Source organism: Zonotrichia albicollis, chromosome 4 (genome assembly GCF_047830755.1).
Source record: "Zonotrichia albicollis isolate bZonAlb1 chromosome 4, bZonAlb1.hap1, whole genome shotgun sequence".
Taxonomy (NCBI): domain Eukaryota; kingdom Metazoa; phylum Chordata; class Aves; order Passeriformes; family Passerellidae; genus Zonotrichia; species Zonotrichia albicollis.
The window spans coordinates 2,703,560-2,725,498 of NC_133822.1; the positions used below are offsets into that span (position 1 = coordinate 2,703,560).

The 21,939-nt window shown below is 44.1% G+C and overlaps 1 protein-coding gene across 1 annotated transcript in view; it reads right to left on the reverse strand.

Moving 5' to 3' along the window:
- The window catches only part of EXOC4 (exocyst complex component 4), a 438,637-nt gene that overhangs the window by 397,058 nt on the left and 19,640 nt on the right, over window positions 1-21,939 (reverse strand). The window contains exons 2-3 of the mRNA XM_074538663.1: window positions 17,261-17,450; window positions 11,145-11,339 (exon numbers count right to left, since the gene is read on the reverse strand). Coding sequence (XP_074394764.1) covers window positions 11,145-11,339; window positions 17,261-17,450 — 385 coding nt within the window. The remainder of the gene's footprint in view (window positions 1-11,144; window positions 11,340-17,260; window positions 17,451-21,939) is intronic.

The following is a 21,939-nucleotide window of genomic DNA, read 5'->3' on the forward strand; positions in this document are numbered from 1 at the left end:
CTGCTCACTTGGACCCGAACACAAATTCTGCAATTTCTCCACCAGCATGGACAAATGACTTCCCTGAAATGGCAGAATTACCCAAGACTTTTTCCTTTCACTTCTCATTTCCATTTTCATCCCAAATGTTTCAAAAATGCTTTGGTGAAAACTGAATTTATTACACCTTTCTGCCAGCTTTAAAGCTGCATTTTCAAAGCAGTTCAATCAGATTTATTTCTCCAGATTTATTCAACCTGGATTATTTTACAGTGTCCCATAACCCTTCAACAATTTTTTTTCACGGTGTTGCTGCAATGTTTTATTGGGGATAAAATTCTCTTCAACATCCCAGATTTTAAAAAGAATTCCTGGACAGCCCAGTGATTGCTGGGAAAGCATCCTCTGTATTCCAACTCTGTTCCACTTGATTTTTTTTATTAAATTTGTTATTAAAGAAGCTTTTACCAGCTGAAATGAAGGGTTGTTATTAGCAGAGCCAAGAGCCCCCTGGTGATGCTCTGAGGAGAGCTGGGGTCAAGCACGTGGCCCTGTAAATCAGCTTTAGGTGCTAAAACTTCATTTAAGAAACTGCCCTAAAAATGCAAATTACAGCAGGAAAGAGTGAGAGCGAGTCATTGATAACTATGGGGAAAAAAATAAAGTGTTTTTAAGGGAAATTCCATGTTCTAATGGGTTTAAAACTAGCTTAAAGTTTATTAAAAAATAATCAAAATTTAAAGAAAAAAAAATTAAAATTCTCGAATATTAAAAAAATTCTTAAATATTAAAAAAATTCTTAAATTTAAGGAAAAAATAGGAAAAAATTACAGAGGAGAGGTGAAAAGTGATCTAAGAATAAAAACCCAAATCTTTTTGCATAAAGAACTTATCAGTATTCTATCAAACTCAATCTGTCAGATCCTCATTGTGTGGCCCCAGACCTTTCAGACACACAAAGCCCATGATTTCCATGGGGTTTGGAATCATCAGAACATATTCCAGGTATATATAGAATTAATAAAATTAACCAAAAAAATTAACAAAATTAATAAAATTAACAAAATTAACAAAAAACAAGGTGTCTCTTCCTCATCAGTCTTTCACCTTAAGAAATCAGATTTGCCAATCATTAACAATTAACAGAAACCTCACAGGAAATGAGAGAGATTTCACTTCTCAAAAGAGAATTTCAAGCAGAGCCAAAATTTAAATTTACCCATAAAAACCCAGGATGGTCTGGGTTTTTATAGGTAAATTTAAACAGGTTTCATTTCTACAGCATCCCAAACAAACCCAGCTCTCTTATTTCCACTGAATTCCAAAATATAAAACTCTTCCACGGCAGCACCTGAATCCCAGAGCTGCACTCAGGAATGCAGAAAGCAAATGAAAGTGTTTTTATTGATTTTCCTTGTTCCAGCTGAAAGGCAGGCAGTAAATAAAATGCAGGCTGAGAACTGCATTGTTATTTTTATTTATTTCATTATTCCAGGGTACTTTAGGTGTAAGCACTCTGCTCACTACAAGGCATTTTTAATGGAAAGGTTCTCCCTGTGCCATCCTGAGGACAGCCACAGCCAGGTAATAAAAAATGATATTTTTACATCTCAGCCATGCCCAGGGCTACAAACAGCCAGTTTTGCAAGGAGGTGTTGGCACTCCAAAGGATTTTCCAGAGGATTAATGTGGAATGCAGAGGAGGTTGTGAGGAGGACACAGAATCAGAATTTGGGTTGTTGAACCTCATCCATGGCAGGGACACCTCCCCTGCCCCAGCCTGGCCTTGGACATTGCAGGGATGCAGGGGCAGCCCCAGCTGCTCTGGAATGAGATGTTTATTATGGGATGAGTAAATATTTTGCACACAGAGCAAAAACATTTCAATATTTTAAAGCCCCTCTCTTCCCAAGTGGGGCTCCTTGTGCTCACTGTTCTCCAGGATGTCCCTGCCCTGATTAATTCCTCCTCTATTTCCATTTCCTGCGTCACCTTCATTTGTTCCCCAGAGCAGCTGGGGCTGCCCCTGATCCCTGCAATGGCCAAGGAAGGACTGGAGCCCCCTGGGATAGGGGAGGTGTCCCTGCAATGAGCTTGGAGGTCCCTTCCCGCCCAAACTGCTCTGGGACTCTGGGATTTGGGACACTCAGAATCCATCCTGAGGGATTTTTATGGGAAATGGGGAGAGAAAAGAGAGGAGGAAAAAAGGGAGACCCTTCATGGTTTGCTGAGATTCCAAGTGAAGGCCCTGGGTCCGTGAATGTCTTGGAGAGGAGATGAATCCAATGTCAGGCTGGGAGAGCTGGGAATGTTCCCCTGGAGCAGGGAAGGCTCCAGGGAGAGCTGGGAATGTTCCCCTGGAGCAGGGAAGGCTCCAGGGAGAGCTGCCAGCACAGGGCAGGGCCTGCAGGGGCTCCAGGAGAGCTGCAGAGGGACTGGGGACAAGGCCTGCAGGGACAGCACCCAGGGAATGGCTCCCACTGCCAGAGGGCAGCCATGGGTGGCATCTTGGCAATGAGCAATTCCTGCCTGGGCTGGCATTGCCAGAGCAGCTGGGGCTGCCCCTGATCCCTGCAGTGCCCAAGGCCAGGCTGGAGCAGCCTGGGATGGTGGGCTTGGAATGGGATGGGCTTGAAGGGCCCTTCCCACCCAAACCATTCTGGCATTTGGGACACTCAGAATCCATCCCCAGGGGTTTTTATGGAAGTTGGGGTTGGCAAAGGGAAGGGAGACCCTTCCTGGAGTGCTGAGATTGCCAGTGAAGCCCCCAGAGCCCAAAATTCCTTCCTGGAGAGGAGTCGGGGTGGGGATGGATCCAATGCCAGGCTGGGAGAGCTGGGAATGGAGGGAATTCCCTGGAGAGGGAGCCTGGGCTGGGATTTTGGGAAGGGATTCCCAGAGCAGCTGGGGCTGCCCCTGATCCCTGCAGTGCCCAAGGTTGGACACTGGGGCTGGAGCAGCCTGGGATGGTGGGAGCTGTCCCTGCCATGGCTGGGACTGGGATTTAAGGTCCCTTCCAACCCAAACCATTCTGGAATTCCATGATTTCTGCACACCATTTCCACTTTTTAACAGCCCTTCCTGTTCTGCCCCTGCTGTCACCCAGTCACTCAGCTGTTCTGTAAAGTCCTGCCTTTAAAAACACAAAACAACTTTTTTTATAAAATGCCAAATGTGCAGGGAGAAAGCAATCAGCTCCAAAAAATCCTCCTGCTATTATTCACATCATGTTATTATTTTCCTGACATTAAAAACCTAAAGTTTAAGTCTTTAACATTGGAAAAGAAAGAAAAGTAGGTGTTGGAGCATTCCCTGCTTCTGAAGAAACAAAATACTGACAGCTTTTTATTTCCTGGGAAAAAACCACAGGAGAAGGATGAGCCCATGAGGAAAACACCAGTTCCTCACTCTGCAGCACAAGGGTGGGGGAAGTGAAGAATAATCAAAAGGCTCCATCCTTTCTTCTTCCTACCTTCATTCTTCCTTTTGTCTTCCTAATAAAAATAAATTCAGGAAGAAATAGCAAAGATCCTCCCTCTTATCCCATGGACAGATTTCTCTGGTTTCAGTGTTTGTTACCTGCCACAAGGGCAAATCCACACACAAAACCAAAGCAGCCTAAAGAGTTTTTATTTAATTATATGACATGACCCTAAATTGCATTTATTCAACAATATTTCTTCACTGTTTTCAGCATTTCAGCTCTTAAATTATAAAAACAAATGGAAAATATTAATTTTTTTTCTATGGGGACTTATATGTCAACAGTAGAATCAGAAGAATTAAAGTTACAGCACAGATCTCCATGTTCCTGAGCTAATTAATTTATTAATTACTATGCAGAGCATCATCAGTGCTGGGGAGATGAAGGGGGAATCTCCTGTCCTGGCCTCTGCTGATCTCTGCTCTGCTTTCTGGTGCTGTGGGGCATCCCCTGAACCTCTCCTGTGGAAGAGCTTGGATTCCTCATTCCAGCAGCCAAGCTCAGGAAGTGACAGCAGTGTCCCCGATGTGACAGTGGAGGTGACAGTGTCCCTGGTCCCTGCTCACTCCCCTCTCTGCACATTGTCCTTAGGAAGCTCCTCCTGCCTCAGAACTTCCCCTCAGGAGCAGATCACAGAATGATGGAATGGTTTAGGTTGGAAAAGAGCTCTCAGATTGTCGAAGTGAGGGAGCGACCACCTTTGTTGATTTTTCGCATCTGACTCTGTTGATTCACTCAATCAGTCACTTTTTATAACCGTGTTAATTAAGTTCATGCATATTGCAAAATCTGAGCTCCTGACAGGCTGTAGAGAAAACTTCAGCTCCTCCTTTTGTTTACAATACCTGAAGTTACTTTACTGAAACCAAGATCAGTGTTCCCACCATGATATGAAGGTTCTCAAAACCTTCATATCTGATCCCAGACTGGCTGTCTGCTCCCAGTAGCAGCCAAGGACAGAACGGTCTGAGAATCTTATTGTTTATATAAAAGGTGGTTGAGAACTTTAATTATTTACAGAATCAAGCCTGGGAAAGGCTGCTTTTTTCCTTTAGCTGAATCCTTTCATGGCCTCTTTCTTTAAGCCATGCTTGAACCAGGCTCTCCACATCAGATCACTCCCAGCACTGCCAAGGCCACCACTGGTCCGTGTCCCCAAATGCCACTTGCACATGGCTTGAAATCCCTGCAGGGATGGGGCCTCCATCCCCACAGCCCTTTCCATGAAGGAATTCTCCCAAAATCCCTCCTGAGGCTGCCCTGGCCCAGCCTGAGGCCGTTTCCTCCTCCTGTTTCCCCCTGGCTGTGCCCTCCTGGCAGGGACCTGTGCAGAGCCACAAGGGCCCCCCTGAATTCTTGTCTTGTTTTACATTAAACAAAAAGCACCCACAAATGGCTGAAGTGCCCCATAAAAGTGAATATTGCTGTCAGGAATTCAGCGTGTGAAAAAGCAGCTCCATTTCAGGCAAATGTACAAACTCGCTCTATCAAAAAGGCACATAAAGAAATGGAAAATGACTCAAATGCATTCCAGCTCCAACAGGCATTTTATCTGTTCCAGACATTCCCAAATTCTCCAAAGCTTCACAATTCAAAGGATGCTGGAAATGGGTTCTTTCAGACACCCTGTAATGTGCAATTATAGGACAGCAAACCTGTGCTCCTGGAATTATCAAGATGCTGGAGGAACACACAACAGGAACATCTGATATTTGTGTGCTGCTCTGGCTGGATACAGAATCAGAAAGGAAAAAAAAAGCTGTCACTTAAAAAAAAAAAAATTTAACTTCATACAAATGTAAGCTGTCACAAAGTACCTCTGCATTGTGTTTATCCAACTGGGAAAAGCTGCCAGTCTTTTATTAACAATCCTTGCCTGCATTACTCAGTCACTGCACATTAGAACCAGCAGCTGGAGAGTTCTGAGTGATAATGAAACCTGTAACAAGCCATCCTCAGCCTTCTTCTCCAAACAATAAGGGAATTAAAATTTCAATTTAAATGCAGAGGTTTGAAACACGCTTCAGTGGCAAAATTACTTCAATTAATGTGAGTGGAATACAAAGAGCAGGCTTGCAGGGATGGGGTGCAGCAGGCTGGGAGGATGCAAAGGGCTGATTCTGGATCCCAGGGCTGCAGGAACAGCATCAATCAGGGCTGGAGGAGCACTCTGGGCCTCTCCTGAGCCACCAGCAGCTGCTTTACCTTGAGGGATGAAACCAAAGGACAGGCAGATCTATGGACACCGTGCCTCCCTGACAGATCAGCAATGATTTTACATAATGTTCCCCTCATATCAAAGGAGAAGGGAATTATCCCCAGCCTGTGAGTGATTACAACATCACAGCTCTGTTAACACAAGATGGCAAAAGCCAACGAGCCTGCAGTGATTTTTGGCCAGGGAAAAGCTCCAAATGCAGGTGAATTACTGTTTCTTTACACAGGCACATTTGTCTTCAAATGAGAATTGCAAGTGTCAATGAGTGGCTGAAATTGAGTGTTCAATTTCCACTTGAGGTTTCTCTGCATTCCTTGATATATATTCAAAAAAGCTCATGGACTAACAGCTGCTTTTTATATCATTACTATTTGATTTATTAGAAAATATTTGCTCTGCTGAAAACAAAAAAAAAACAACCAAACAGAGCAGCAGCAGAAATTCTATAAATCAGAGAGATCTAATTTTGTCTCTCCCTCATAGCCACAGGCAACTTTACTCAAGCACACAAATTTATACACACAGAAGTGTTTATATTTAAAATAACTGTATACAAAATATTGCAAACCACTAAATATCAAATACACTGGTTGAAAACCATTTCTAAAGCATAATGGATGAGAAATCTTAAGCAAGGTTATTTTTCTTTTTACACTTCCTAACACGGATTTCGAATAGGAAATAGATTATTTGCCTGGTGTTTTGAAAAGAATATTTTTAAATTCAAAAAGGACCCTCAAAAAAAAAAAAAAAACCAAAATAAAAAAGACCCAAAAAGCAACCAAACCAAGAAAACTGGTGGAAAAAACCACCAACATTTCAACACATACTCGTGGCAACTGTGCGTATCATATTTTGGTACCTACACTGGACACCCTTAATTTCCACCTCCTTTCTCACATCTGACAATTGAATATATCAGGCAAACACCACACTTTGATTTTTATTTCTGGAGCCTTGGACAGGGCTTGGAGCAGCCTGGGACAGTGGGAGGTGTCCCTGCCATGGCTGGGGTGGCACTGGGTGGGATTTCAGGTCCTTTCCAACAATTTCCAGCTCTTTTTCCTGTTGGGTAATGATTTTTTACAAAGAAGTGAACAGGCACAGCTAAGAGAGACAACAAAGAGCAGTGAAAGGGAAAAAAACAACAAAATAAAGCAATGAAAAGATGGCCTTAAAGGCACTGTGTGGCAAAGAGGAGTAAAAACAGAGGTAGCACTTCTACTTTTCGTGGTTCAGGATGGAAAGGACCTGTGGAAAATATCAAATCCACTTTCCTGCCCAAGCACAGGCACCCAGAGCCATGTCCAGCCTGGATCTGGAAATTTTCCACACAGGGAGACTCCAAAACCTCTCTGGGTCTATAAAGCTTGAATTTGTTCAAGTTTTCAACCATCCCTACAGTAAAATAGAGTTGGTTTAAGGGGTAGCACCTTCGCCTCTACTTTTTGTGGTTAAGGATGGAAAGGACCTGTGGAAAATATCAAATATTTCCCTAACCAAGCACAGGCACCCAGAGCCATCTCCAGCCAGGATTTGGAAATTTTTCCACACAGGGAGACTCCAAAACCTCTCTGGGTCTATAAAGCTTGAATTTGTTCAAGTGTTCAACCATCCCTACAGTAAAATAGAGTTGGTTTAAGGGGCAACACCTTTGCCTCTACTTTTTGTGGATCAGGATGGAAAGAACCTGTGGAAAATATGAAATCCACTTTCCTGCCCAAGCACAGACACCCAGAGCCATGTCTGAAAATTTTCCACACAGGGAGACTCCAAAACCTCTCTGGGTTGTAGAGCTTGAATTTGTCCAAGTTTTCAATCATCCCCACAGTAAAATAGAGCTGGTTTAAGGGGTAGCACCTTTGCCTGTACTTTTTGTGGTTCAGGATGGAAAGAACCTGTGGAAAATATCAAATCCACTTCCCTAACCAAGCACAGGCTCCCAGAGCCATGTCCAGCCTGGATTTGGAAATTTTCCACACAGGGAGACTCCAAAACCTCTCTGGGTTGTAGAGCTTGAATTTGTCCAAGTTTTCAACCATCCCCACAGTAAAATAGAGTTGGTTTAGCGTCAAATGTGTTTCAGGCTGTGCCCATTCCTCTTCTCCCATCCCTGGGCACCATAAAGGAGAGTCTGGCCCTGATTTCTTTTCACCCTTACATGAAACAATAATAGCCATCAAAAACATCTCCCTGAGGATTCTCTCAGCCTCTCTCCATGTGGGAGATGCTCCTTAACCATCCCTGTAATCCCCCACTGGCCTGGACCCAGTAACTCCACCTGTCTTTGCTGGAGAGGCCAGGACTGCACAGAGGGAAGGGAAGGGAAGGGAAGGGAAGGGAAGGGAAGGGAAGGGAAGGGAAGGGAAGGGAAGGGAAGGGAAGGGAAGGGAAGGGAAGGGAAGGGAAGGGAAGGGAAGGGAAGGGGAGGGGAGGGGAGGGGAGGGGAGGGGAGGGGAGGGGAGGGGAGGGGAGGGGAGGGGAGGGGAGGGGAGGGGAGGGGAGGGGAGGGGAGGGGAGGGGAGGAGAGGAGAGGAGAGGAGAGGAGAGGAGAGGAGAGGAGAGGAGAGGAGAGGAGAGGAGAGGAGAGGAGAGGAGAGGAGAGGAGAGGAGAGAAGAGAAGAGAAGAGAAGAGAAGAGAAGAGAAGAAGAAGAGAAGAATCACCTCTCTTGTTTTTAATTCCTAAAACAGTTCCAGGAAAGGAAGGACTGCAGCCTGGCCAGGAAATGTGCTTGTTAATTTTAGAAAGATTGTTATTAGAGGAGTCCAGGAAGCTCCTGCACTGTGGCATTTACATTCTCTGAACAGAGAGAAATCATTCTCTTGCTCAAAGTTTTTTTTCCTGGAGAAAGAATGAAAAGAAAAAACAGAGAGAAAAAGAGAAAAACAATTATTATTTCCATTCTCTGCTCCTGTTGCTTTGCACATGTGGAATGTGTTAAGAAGATTGTTTACCTGAAGTGATTTGTGAATTAGATTTTGCTGAGGATTGTTTTGTTTCCTTGGACAATTGGAAAAAGCTGTGCCCTGACTGTCACAAGTTTTCTTTAGTATTTTTTGTAGTACAACATTTCTTTAATGTAGTGCAATATAATATAATATAATATAATATAATATAATATAATATAATATAATATAATATAATATAATATAATATAGCAATTATTTATTAAGCATTAGAATGCTTAATAAAACATTCTAAATCACTGAAGTCAGATGCCAGTCATTTCTTCATTGGGGGCATCCTGATTTTACTGGACTGGACAAGACTGGCAGTGTAAGGCAAGCTAATAAAAGAGATGGAACTGAAGAGAAAAAACACTTGAAGGAAGGGAGAAAAAAGAGATGAACCAGGAGCTGGAAGTAAATCACAAAGTCACCAAACCAATTAGGGTGGAAAAGATGTCTGAGATGTCAAATCCAACCTATGGCAAATCCCCATCCAGGATTCCATGGACACCTCCAGGAGTGGGGACTCCAAACCCCTCCTGGCAGTTCATTCCCACCTCTGATCACCCTTCCTGTGAAGAAATTCCTCCTCATCCTCAACCTAAACCTTCAGGCTTTGTCCTCTGGTGCAGACAATGAGGCAAAGCCACCTAAACTGTGCAAGAACCTCCCCTGTGAATAATGACCACAGCTGGGAGTGCATTCTGGGGAGGAAAGAGGACACAGGACAGCTCCTTCTGTTATAAAAATGGGTTTGAAATAATTGGTAAGATTTTAAGAGAGATGATGATCCAGGCAGGGGTCTGGAAAATTAATTTTGAAATGAAGTATGAGACTGCAAAAGAGGAGATGGGAGGGAAAAGGGGGCAAAAGGGGGACAAAAAGGGGATGGAAAGGGGACAAGAAAAGGGGAAAAAAGGGGCAAAAAAGGGGGAAAAAAGGGGCAAAAAAGAGAAAAAAAGGGGAAAAAAGGGGGAAAAAAGGGGGGAAAAAGGAGGGAAAAAAGGGGGGGAAAAAGGGGGGAAAAGGGGGGAAAAAAGGGGGGAAAAAGGGGGGAAAAAAAGGGGGGAAAAAAAGGGGGGGAAAAAAGGGGGGGAAAAAAAGGGGGGAAAAAAGGGGGAAAAGAGCACAGAAAAGGAGCAAAAAGGGGACAGAAAGGGGACAAAAAAGGGGCAAAAAGGGGGGAAAAAAGGGGGGAAAAGGGGAAAAAAGAGGGGAAAAAGGGGGGAAAAGAGCACAGAAAATGGGCAAAAAGGGGACAAAAAGGGGTAGAAAGGGGGCAGAAGGGGGACAAAAAAAGGGGATGATCAAAAAAGGAGGTAATGATGGATGATCAGAAAAAGGGGTGTGGCAAAAAAAGGGGGGGAGGACAAAAAAAGGGGACCAAAAAAGGGGGTACAAAAAGGGGGATGGAAAGGAGGCAAAAAGGGGATGGAAAGGAGGCAAAAAGGAAGGCCAAAAAGGGGATAAAAAGGGCAGGACAAAAAAGGGGGAGAAAAGGGGAGGGCAAAAAGGAGAGAGGAAAAAAAGGGGGGGGGAAGGGAGGGGAAAAAAGGGGGAGTAAAAAAGGGGGGGCAAAAAAAGGGGGTGGAAAGAGGGCAAAAAGGGGATAGAGGGGGGACAAAATGGGGAGGGAAAAGGGGGGGACAAAAAGGGGATGGAAAGGGGGCAAACAGGAGGCCAAAAAAAGGGGAACAAAAAAAAGGGGGACCAACAAGGGGATATAAAGGGGGCAAAAAGGGGGACCAAAAAAAAGGGGGACCAAAAAAAGGGGGACCAAAAAAAGGGGATGTAAAGGGGGCAAAAAGGGAGGGACAAGAAAGGGGATGGGAAAGGGGTAAAAAAGGAGGGCCAAAAAAAGGGGGACCAACAAGGGGATGTAAAGGGGGCAAAAAGGGGGGGGACAAGAAAGGGGGGGACAAGAAAGGGGATGGAAAAAGGGCAAAAAGGAGGCCAAAAAGGGGATGGAAAGGGGGCAAAAAGGGGGACCAAAAAAAGGGGGACCAAAAAAAGGGGGACCAACAAGGGGATGTAAAGGGGGCAAAAAGGGGGGGACAAGAAAGGGGATGGGAAAGGGGCAAAAAGGGGGAACCAACAAGGGGATGGAAAGGGGGCAAAAAGGAGGCCAAAAAGAGGGGGACCAAAAAAAGGGGGACCAAAAAGGGGATGTAAAGGGGGCAAAAAGGGGGGGGACAAGAAAGGGGGTGGGAAAGGGGCAAAAAGGAGGGCAAAAAGGAGGGCCAAAAAAAGGGGGACCAAAAACAGGGGATGTAAGGGGGGCAAAAAGGGGCGGACAAAAAAGGGGGGGACAAGAAAGGGGATGGAAAAGGGGCAAAAAGGGGGACACAAGAAAGGGGATGGAAAGGGGGCAAACGGGGGATGTAGGTGGGACAAAAACAGGAGGCCAAAAGGAGGGGCCAAAAAAAAAAGGGTGACAAAAAAGGGTGACAAAAAAGGTGACAAAAAAGGGTGACAAAAAAGGGTGACAAAAAAGGGTGACACAACAGCAGTACCAGCATGTCGGTGGCGTTGAGGTAGCGCTTGCTGGCCATGCACTGCTCCAGCTTCTGAGGGACCTGCTTGATGTTCTCAATCTCATCCAGGAGGTTCAGGACGTGCTTGTGCTCGATGCCCTCGATCCACAGCTTGCGCAGCTCGTCCCGCTTGCAGTGCAGCAGCATCTTGCAGGACAGCAGGTTCTCCTTCACCTGCAGCAGCACAGCAAGGGTTAATGGCAGCTGTCCCTGCAGTGAGAGCAGCCCTTCCCCACTTTTGGCTTTAGTAGGAATTCCAGATTTACTTTATTAGGAATACTAAAAAATATCACCAGATTTGATTTTCTTCGCGCTGTCTTGGCCTGAGGGGAACTTTACAGAGCCTAAAAACTGAACTTCTCTCATAGGGAAATGTTCTTTAATGTGAAAATTTAGCTAAAGCACCACAATCCAATGAAACTCAGGTCCTGTTAACCACAACCAAAGCCATTTCCCAAAAACCAATTCAGTATTTTGGCAAACAGCAAGAATCTCATTTTCTGTGGAAGCAAATAAGCCACCGCTAATTTTCCTGCTGCAAACATTTTCCATCTGCCTATTAAATCTTTTGGCAGTCTCCTCCTTTCTTCAAATTTGGTGGGTTTTTTCTCTGAAACAAGACCAGCTAAGAGTAAAACCATTTTCCCCATAACTTGAGCATTACCAGGGTTTTTTTGGAAGTTTTAATCAGAACATTTATGAGTTCAAATCAGCATTTCCATTATTTATCAAGCCTTTACAAACCCAAACTGGAATGCAGTTTGGTTCTGAGCCTGATGCCATCATCCAAGTGGCAAAATCTTTAATTTTTCTCCATTCAGGCAACACCAAGAATTTTCCTTCTCCATTCTCTCACCTCACAGCATTCCCTGCTTTCAGATTCTCCCTGCTAAGGTCAGTGTAACCTAGCTTTTCCTGCTTAATGCAAATCAACAATCCATACTAAAATGTGGAAGCAATTAGCAGCACAGCTTCACACATTGCCTTCACACCACTCTTGTTTTGTGATAACTTATGAATACTTGGGGCCCAACCTTTTCTCAGGCTGAGCTCTCACTGAATTACACATGAAGAGAGACACTCAGGAGGAGCCCTTCAATTTATTTTTAAATAATGAGCCTTTAAAGCACTCCACAAATCCCACTTCAGCTGCACTTTTTCCTACCTTGTTCACCTGAAAAAAAAAAATCTATGTGAAAAACACATCAGTGGACCAATATTGGACAGTGGTAAATAAAACCAGCTCCATAAAACAGCCACTGTGCAGAGGTTGGAGAGTTTGAGATTTCAATGCTGCACTCCAAAATGTCCTCCTGAAAAGAGGAGCATGGAAAAATCCTCAGCCAACAAAAAACCCTCATCTAGGAGTGTCCTAAAAAGCAGAGGCAAAGTAAAACACACACTGAGACAATTTCACATCTAATCCCTGTTCAATGCATTAATTGGAAATGTTCCACTGGCCTGGCACTGCTTCATCAATGGACTGCAGCTCCAGAGAGCCAAACTAGGTCAGCAAACAACCACGGGGGCAGGAGGAATCTCAGCAGACATTCCTGCTCCTGGCCTTGCAAGAAAGATCATCAACTCCATCCACAGCTGGGGGTGGGAATCCATAAATTCAGAAGGTTTTGGGAAAGCTGCAAAAGGCAGAACTGTGATTGGAGCTCAGCAGCAGCCATGAGATTGGGCAGCAGAAAAATGATGTACAAGTAGAAAAGTAAGGACAAACAGAACAATGGTCTGTGTATTGATGCTTGTCCAGAATAACTCCCCAAGCTGCAGAAATGTGAGATATCAGGGAGTTCTAAGTTAATAACAGAGCTCTGTGCATTGTGTTTAAGGCTCACAAGCAGGAATTGGGTTTGAAATAAGCCAGCATTGTTTAACCAAAGGTACCTGTGCTTCCAGTGGTTGGATGGAGCTGCTGTCAATGTGCTTTGGCTTTGTGGGATTGGTCACAGAACTGTTAAAGTGAGCTGTGACATTGAGTTCTGTGTCTGCTGCCTGGGGTGTGAGCTGAGGGCACCTTCCCATTGCCACAGCCATGGAATGAGGCTGGTGCTGGAAAATCAAACAGCTCAGGGCACGTTCCCAGCAGCCCTGTCCTGTTTGGGATTTGTGCAGAGACCCCAGCCCACGATATTGGGAGCAGGGCAAGGAATGAACAGCAGATCTTTAAAAAAAAAACCTTCCCTTGAGAGCCCAAATTGGTTCTGCTTCATAATTCAGTTTTACAGAGGCAACACCTCTGTAGCTAAACCCAAATCTAAACCTTTCCCACCAGGAGTCCACACAAGAATTGACTGGAAAAGGCAAATCCCCAGATGCTGGAACCCAGGACATCCCTCTGGCTGCCCTGGATGGCTCCAGCCCCTGCCAGGGGGCTCAGAGACCCTGGCACAGAGCCCAAGACCCCCCTGTGACTTTGATTATGACCCATGGAAAAAATTACCACCTTTATATGAACAATTACAAGTCAAGAGAGTTTAAGTAGAATAACAGTTAGTTTGTCATAGGGGGAAAAATCGATTCTGGGGTTTTTAGAACGGGGTCTCAAGATGGAGGAATTTCGGTGTACCCTGTCCTTCTTCTTCCTGGCCTCCATTATCTGGGTGATGTTGGCACTTTTGGATTGGTTTAAGGTAGAAACTCACTGTCTAACATAGGTGATGGGTGTTGGGAAGTTATGGTAAATAATGCACACGTAGTTTTTAGTATAAAATGTTAACACCACCCCAAGGTGGCCAGTGTGTCTCTGTCTGTCCTTCTGCACAGACCTCAGCAGGCCAGAGAAAGAATTTTGTAGATAAAAAATAATAAAACAACCTTGAGAATGAGAACAGAAGAATCCTGACTCCTTCTTTGACTGCCAGGCTGGGAAAAGAGACTTTCTAAAACATCTCGGGGTCACTCTGAGCCCCAGAAGGATCTGGAATCTCTGTCCCTTGCACAGAGGGGAACACAAAGAACAAGCCTCAGAGTGTAACACAGATTGATGACAAACCAGATCTGGGGCCTCCTGTGAGATCAGGTCAAAACCACTTCAATACATATTGACCAAAACCAATAAGCAAACTGAAATACCAAAAGGTCCCTCACCCTCACAGTCGTTCTCCTAGGTGGGACCCAAAGGTCACACCACTCTCTGCTGGTGCTGACCTCTGCAAAGCTCTGCACACTGTGTGGAACCAGAACACTGCCTACAGTTGATTTCAAATTTAGTGGAATTGATCTCTGCTTTCAGAGCGCCGAGCTTTGTCCATAAATCCTGGGATGAACTCTTACCCTTGGAAAGCAGCAGAATGCTCTCATTTTCTTTGAAAATGTTAAATGAATTTTCAAAGGCAGAAGGGTCAGTGTATAACCCACCAAGGGTAGAAATTTGCTGCTCCTAAAGCACTTCTGGGAAAGGTTTTAAGCTGAGACTGCCACAGAGCCAGGAAACAAACTGAAGTAAGAAAAATTTGGTGCCTGTTTTGCAAAGTTTAGGTACAGCAAACTGCACAGGAAGTGCAAAATAGGAGCCCAAAAACTCTGCAGTGCTGCAGGGACAGAGCAGCTCAAACAACTCCCCAGCCACAAGTGCCAGAGTTATTTACTGGCACCATACCCTCAAGTGTGAGCACTCAAAATGCAGAAAGATTCGGGGGCAAAGAGTTCATGGGCGTTCACACAACACAGCTGAGCTTGGAAACAGCATCAAAATTCAAATTCTGTGAGCAAAAAGCAAGATGATGAATCACCCAGACTATTCAGGAGGTGGCTGAAGGCCAAGATAGCAAAACATGAAAAGATGAGATGGAAAGGTGTGAGCTCAGCAGCCCTGGAGACTTCAAAAACCTGAGAGCAACATGCCCAGACAATAAATGAACAGGGGCACTGCAGAGCTTTGTGCTTCACATCCACCTCTCAGTTTGACTTTTAACAACTCCTGTTCTCAGGGAGATCCTGCTGAAAATGCTGCCAGTAAAACACAGCTTGGGACAATGGTGGGAATGGATGGTCCTGCAGTGACAGTCACTGACTGCTGTTCAGGCCTGGCTTAGAATTAAAGCCATGACAAGATGTGAGGCTGAAAGGAGCTTAAAAATCATCTTTCAGCCTCTGCTGTGGGCAGGGACAGCTCCCACCATCCCAGGCTGCTCCAGCCCCAGTGTCCAGCCTGGCCTTGACCATTGCAGGGATCAGGGGCAGCCCCAGCTGCTCTGGGAATCCCTTCCCAAAATCCCAGCCCAGGCTCCCTCTCCAGGGAATTCCCTCCATTCCCAGCTCTCCCAGCCTGGCATTGGATCCATCCCCACCCCGACTCCTCTCTAGTGTCGCAGACATTTCTTCATAGAAATCCTTTCTTTGGGATTTTTGCATCTTCTGGGAAGCAAAGGGCCCCAGAAGAAGAATGAAATGTAGCAGGTGATCCTGTGATTGGCTCATATTCCATGTGCACCATTAAGGGCCAATCACAGGAGCAGCTCAGGGACGGATTCCCTGGACACAGAACTTTGTTATTCATTCTTTCTATTCTATTCTTAGCTTAGCAAGCCTCTGCAACTTCTCTCCTTATTCTTTTTAGTATAGTTATAATGTATTATATATCATATATTAATAAACCCAGCCTTCTGATCAAGGAACAAGATTCTCATCCTTCTCTCACCATGGAGACCTCCTCAGGTCACTGTAATACTCTAGGAAGGAATTTTGGGTTCTGGGGGCTTCACTGGCAATCTCAGCACTCCAGGAAGGGTCTCCCTTCCCTTCTCCATCCCCAACTTCCATAAAAACCCCTGGGGATGGATTCTGAGTGTCCCAATGCCAGAATGGTTTGGGTGGGAAGGGCCCTTCAAGCCCATCCCATTCCAAGCCCACCATCCCAGGCTGCTCCAGCCTGGCCTTGGGCACTGCAGGGATCAGGGGCAGCCCCAGCTGCTCTGGCAATGCCACCCCAGGCAGGAATTGCTCATTGCCAAGATCCCATCCGTGTCACACTATGATATTTTCTAAAAAATCCCTTTGCCAGGATTTTTCTCCTGAGAAGCCTCAAAGGAAAAGAAAAACAATAATTATCTGCTGCTGTGGAATGCAACAGGTGAATCTTTGATTGGTCCAGCTTGGCTGCTTTTAATTAATGGCCAATCACAGTCTGGCTGTGTCGGACTCTCTGGTCAGTCACAAGATTTTATTCTAAATATTTCAAATTATTACTATTTCAAATTAATATTTCAAAATTATAATAATTCAGAGGGAGGGGGTTTATTTACATTTTCTATTTCTGGGAAGCCTCTTGCCTTCCTTAGCAGACACCTGGCTTTCCAAACCAAGACAGTACCCTGACCCACAGGCTGTCAGGTAATTTCTGACTCTGTCAGGGTTTTTTTTGTACTATTTGTATTTTAATTTTCCTAGTAACATCTTATTCCTATTCCCATATCTTTGCCTGAGAGCCTCTTAATTTCAAAATTATAATAATTTACAGGGAGGGGGTTTGCATTCTCCATTTCAGGGTAGGCTCCTGCCCTCCTCAGCAGACACCTAGCTTTCCAAACCAAGGCAGATGCCACCAATACCCTGACCCACAGGCTGTCAGGTAATTTCTGACTCTGTCAGGGGTTTTTTTGTACTATTTGTATTTTAATTTTCCTAGTAAACTCTTATTCCTCCTCCCAAGAGAGAAGAAAGAGCTTCTTAATTCCAAAATCATAACAATTTGGAGGGAGCGGGTTTACATTCTCCATTTCAGGAGAGGCTCCTGCCTCCCTCAGCAGACACCTGGCTTTCCAAACCAAGACAGATTGCCACCAATACCCTGACTCACAGGTTGTCAGGTAACTTCTGACTCTGTCAGGTTCTTTTTGTACTATTATATTTGTATTTTAATTTTCCTATAAAAGAACTGCTATTCCCGCTCACATATCTTTGCCTGAGAGCCCCTTAACTTCAGAATTATAACAATTTGGAGGGAGGGGGTTTAGAGTTTCCATTTCAGGGGAGGCTCCTGCCTCCCTCAGCAGACACCTGGCTTTCCAAACCCAGACACAACATAAATAAACTCCACAAATCCGTGTCCCACACGGCACAGGGAGCACCCTGAGGGCTGGCACCTGCTTGATCTTGTTACGGGAGTTGGTGATGCGCTCGGTGATGCTCTGGTAGGTGCGGATGGCCGTGGTCAGCTCCGTGTAGTGCTGCACAATCAGCTGGTCCAGGTCGCGGTCGCATTTCTCGTACGCCTCCTCCAGCCGCCCCTTCTCGTTCTCCCTGTCCTCCACGTCATCGCTGGTGGACAAAGTCCTGAGGAGGACACCAAGATGGCAAAGTTATTTGGAGTTTAGTAGGTAGAGATCTGCGGGAGATGGAATGTAAGAAAATAAAAATTGTGTAGAAAGTGATCTTAGCCCTAAGGAGTTGCAGCTGGGCCAATCATCAAAGATTAGGAACAGCCTGACTTTAACAGGCCACAGCTGTAAGCAATGAGAAGAAGATGCTATAACAGAGTGGGGTGGTGTTGGGAAGGGACTGGAGTCAGTGGCTGCTTTGTGAAGGAAAAAGAGCCAGTGATCTCAGGAGCTGCCCATGAGAAACACCAAGAAGGTGTGGAACTTTTGTGATAAGGAGATAACAGCACGGAACCCCTGTGATAAGATGCCAGCAGATCAAGGGCACCTTCAGTCACTTCTGGGCTCCCACCATGCTGGGTAGGCCAGGCTGGATCCATGGGCTGAGGCACAACAGGGCCCTGTGCTGGGCTGTGCCCCTGAGTGACAATCACACCCAGGGCCACAGGCTCCATCCCACTGCTGGATTTGGGATGGGAAAGGCTGTTTATTATGGGGGGACAGAATGTGAGAAAATAAAAATTGTGTAGAAAGTGATCTTACCCCTAAGGAGCTGCAGCTGGGCCAATTAGCAAAGATTAGGAACAGCCTGACTTTAACAGGCCACAGCTGTAAGCAATGAGAAGAAGATGCTATAACAGAGTGGGGTGGTGATGAGAAGGGACTCGAGTCAGTGGCTGCTTTGTGAAACAGAACGAGTCAGAGCTCTGAGGAGATGCCCATGAGAAACACCAAGCAGGTGTGGAACTTTTGTGATAGGAGACAACAGCATGGAACCTTTGCAATAAGATGACAACAGAAATCAATGCACTGTGAGAAAATAAACCCCATCAATGCTGTGGTTTATTACTCTGCCAGTTTTCAAACCCTTCATATTATTATCATCACCGCTTGTAATGAAGGGATGGTGTCACAGACATATTTTATGAAAAATCCTTTTGCCAAGATCTTTCCTCCTGAGAAGCTGGGAAGCTTCAGCTTCTCCATGTTTTGCTACTTTGGAATGTGATTTGGAGAATTGTTTACCCAGCATGTGAAATTGTTTTTGCTTGGTGACCAATGACAACCACCTGTCTCAAGGCTGTGAGATTTTATTCTCATTCCATTCTTTTCTTTGCTGGCCCTCTGATGAAATCCTTTCTCCTATTCTTTAGTGTAGTTTTCGTGTATCATTTTCTTTTAATATAATGCATATAATAAAATAATAAATCAGCCTTCTGAAACATGGAGTCAAGATTCTCATCTCTTCCCTCATCCTGGGACCCCTTGAACACCACCACAGGAGGGACAATTTTGGGGCTGAGGGCGATTTATTGCTCACATAAACATCAGCCTCAGGGGCTGTGAGATTTTAAAGGAGCGAGCAGTCAGCCACAGCTCAAGAGCAGTCACAAATTTCTTTGTTACAAGGCAATACAGAACTTTCTAAACCAATAAACAGTTGCCATGCGGTTTATTTTGTTTTTCTAACCTATCACCTACACTTACTTCTGCTGTATTGTAGATTCTTTTGTCCAATAGGCTTCTGTCTCACATGGACAAATATAATTCTATTACAACTTCTAAACTCTCAGCTTATTCTCTATAACCACATCCCTAAACTTTTCACCATCTTATCAATATAGCTTCTCACTTATTTAAGGCATATTCTTACAACTATAGAAACATAAGTTTATGATTTTCCTGCTTAACATCTGTGTATTGTACTTCTACACCAATCCAAGCTTCTCCCAAAGCTGCAAATCAAACCCTTCCATATCTGTGGAAGTTTCTATTTTTCTGATTCCCACATCTTCAGAGGTTTTCTTTTCCCTTTTCAGGGAAAGTTTTCTCTTGGTTATCACATTGCCAGACAGTCATTAATACAGGCACAATGTAACATCTGAAATATTTCTTGATTTATTATTTATGAAGAGCTATAAGGAAAAAAATCCTAACTTTAGTCTTGGGAATCAGTGCAACTGGTGCAATGCTGCAGTTCCTGTAACTTATCTGCCAAAGGTAAGGAATGTCACAGGGACACAGAGAAATCCATCACAAATTTATCAAGATCTTCCACCAGTCAGTTTTCAAACATGTATCAATACAACAGGAAAGGCCCCAGGACCCTATTTTCACCCCCTCAATTATTTTAACCTCTAACATTATGTAATAAGATTATTTTTATTGAAAACAATTAAGTTTGAGATTGCAACAAAACTGATGAAGATTTTGTGAAACTGGACATAGCTCCAAGCTTCTTGATGTCACTCCAGATTTCTATTCAAGAATCAATGCGATCTTCTCCTTCTCCCTTTGAGAGGATAAAAATCCCAGAAAGAGCAGCAAGAACCTTTTCCTGACATCCAGCCTCAACCTCCCCTCTAGAGGAGCTGCAGAGAACTGAAATAAAGTCCCTCAGGACCCATCCCTGTCACAGAGATCAGAGCTGCCCCTCACGAGTGTCCCCTCAGAGCAGCTTCTTCCAAAGCATAAAACTCATTGCATTTCATGTTCCATGCTGCATGGTAGGATTTCTGTTTCTGTAGCTTTCTCATGCTATTACATTAATATTTTACTCCCAAACCTTTAAATTGTGTCTCAAATCAGCTTTTCACAAAACAAAATTAAATTATATTTTAGCCAAAGCTCTTAAAAAAGGCTCTGAGAAGTAGGAACACTACACAAGGTTGCTCAGGGCCCAGAAAATATAAATTTTAGTGAAAGGCTCCCTACCCATGACGATCTTGAAGTCCCTTCCAATCCAAACTAATCCAAGACTAAAATGAAAATCACGTGCAAGGCTGGCAGAAAGTCATCCTCTGTTAAGGGCCCTGACAGATAAATCCATTTTCTTTGTGCAGAACTGCTTGTTTCTGCTGGAGCAATGTTCTTCAGCATGGCTACGCTGGACACAAGGAATATCCAGCTCAGGAATTGACATTTTGGTTGAGTTTGGGGCTGCCTGTGCCAGCAGTTAACAAACACATCCATCCTCTGTGACCTGTGGCACAGATCGTAGGAGAATTCTGCAAACTGGCCCAGAGCACAGTTTAGGAAAGTTGGTAGCTTTAATCCAAGCAAATTGAACTTCACAATTCTGGATTTGCCACAGAATCCATCTGCAGTGCCAGCAGTTGGTTACAAAAGATGAAGATCTCTCTCCAAAGCTAAGACTACACTGATGTCAGAGGATGCCACGAGGATTCCACGGCTCCAGCAAATTCCCATCCAACCCAGGCTTCCTAAAAAATCCCAGCCACATTTTTAAAGCAGATTTATATTGTGTTGCCCAGTCTTTTTGTCCTTGCATTTGAATTTAGCTTGTCCTGTCCATAGGAAAAATTCATTTTGCTAAAAACATCTGGCCAGCAAAGCAGAGCTGCTTGTGAAGCCTGAGAGGACCCAGCAGTTCCCATCTCAGAAACCCCAAAAGTGGCACAAGGACAAAGCCAGGACAGCTGGAAAGCAGAAAAACCTTGGAGATCCCATCAGATGATTCCTACTGAGATCATAAATGAGCCAGCACAGTTCTGGTCTCCTCTCACCCTTGAAAGGGCAACTAAAAACCAAGATGAACCAAAGTTTCAGGCTCAGGCAATTGTCACATTCCAGGATTTCCAGCTGCCTCTGGTGGATTCAGAATAAACACCTGTATTGGGAACATCCTGCTTTGGTTTTAATTCTTCTTAGTTACTTTAATTCTTTCTTTTAGTTACTATTAATATTAATTCTTATTAGCTACTTTAATTCTTTCTTTTAGTTACCATTAATAGTTTTTTTTCTTTATACCCCTTCAAAATTTTAAACCTGCTTCACCTTTCTCCTAATCCTATCTCACAAGAAATTAGTCATTAACCAACACCAAACCCAACATACTAATTAGTACATTAACTAAGAAATCTAAAAAGTAATGAAATCTCAAATTAACAAACCAAACCCACTACACTTAATTACCTGGGTTGGGAATATACAGTGGCAACAACGACCAATAAAAATACCACACTCATATTCTGACCAAAATCTTGTATTTATTTACAGTCCTTTCATCTGTTCTCGTTCAAAACATCCCAGAATTATTAAGGTTGGAAAAAACCTCTAAGATGATGGAGTCCAACCATTAACCCAACAATGCCACCAAATAATGTTGCCAGGCACCACATCCTACACCACAAAGGATAAAAAATTCCACACAATAAATTTCCCCCAACAGGTTTTTTCTTAGCCCTCCACTTGTTTGAATTTGATTAAAACACCTGGAGATTATTTCCTTACACACAGGGTAAGAGTTTAAACCAAAACCCAAGACCCAAATGGAAAAAGGCAACACAGATGGGTTTTTTTTCCCCCTTCATTTTACTGAAAAACAAAGTTTTAGAAATTTAAAGTTTTGAGTTTAAGATTTGGTTCTTTCCACTGGTAATGAGTCTGGATTTATCACTTGGAATTTGAAACTTTGTACACCT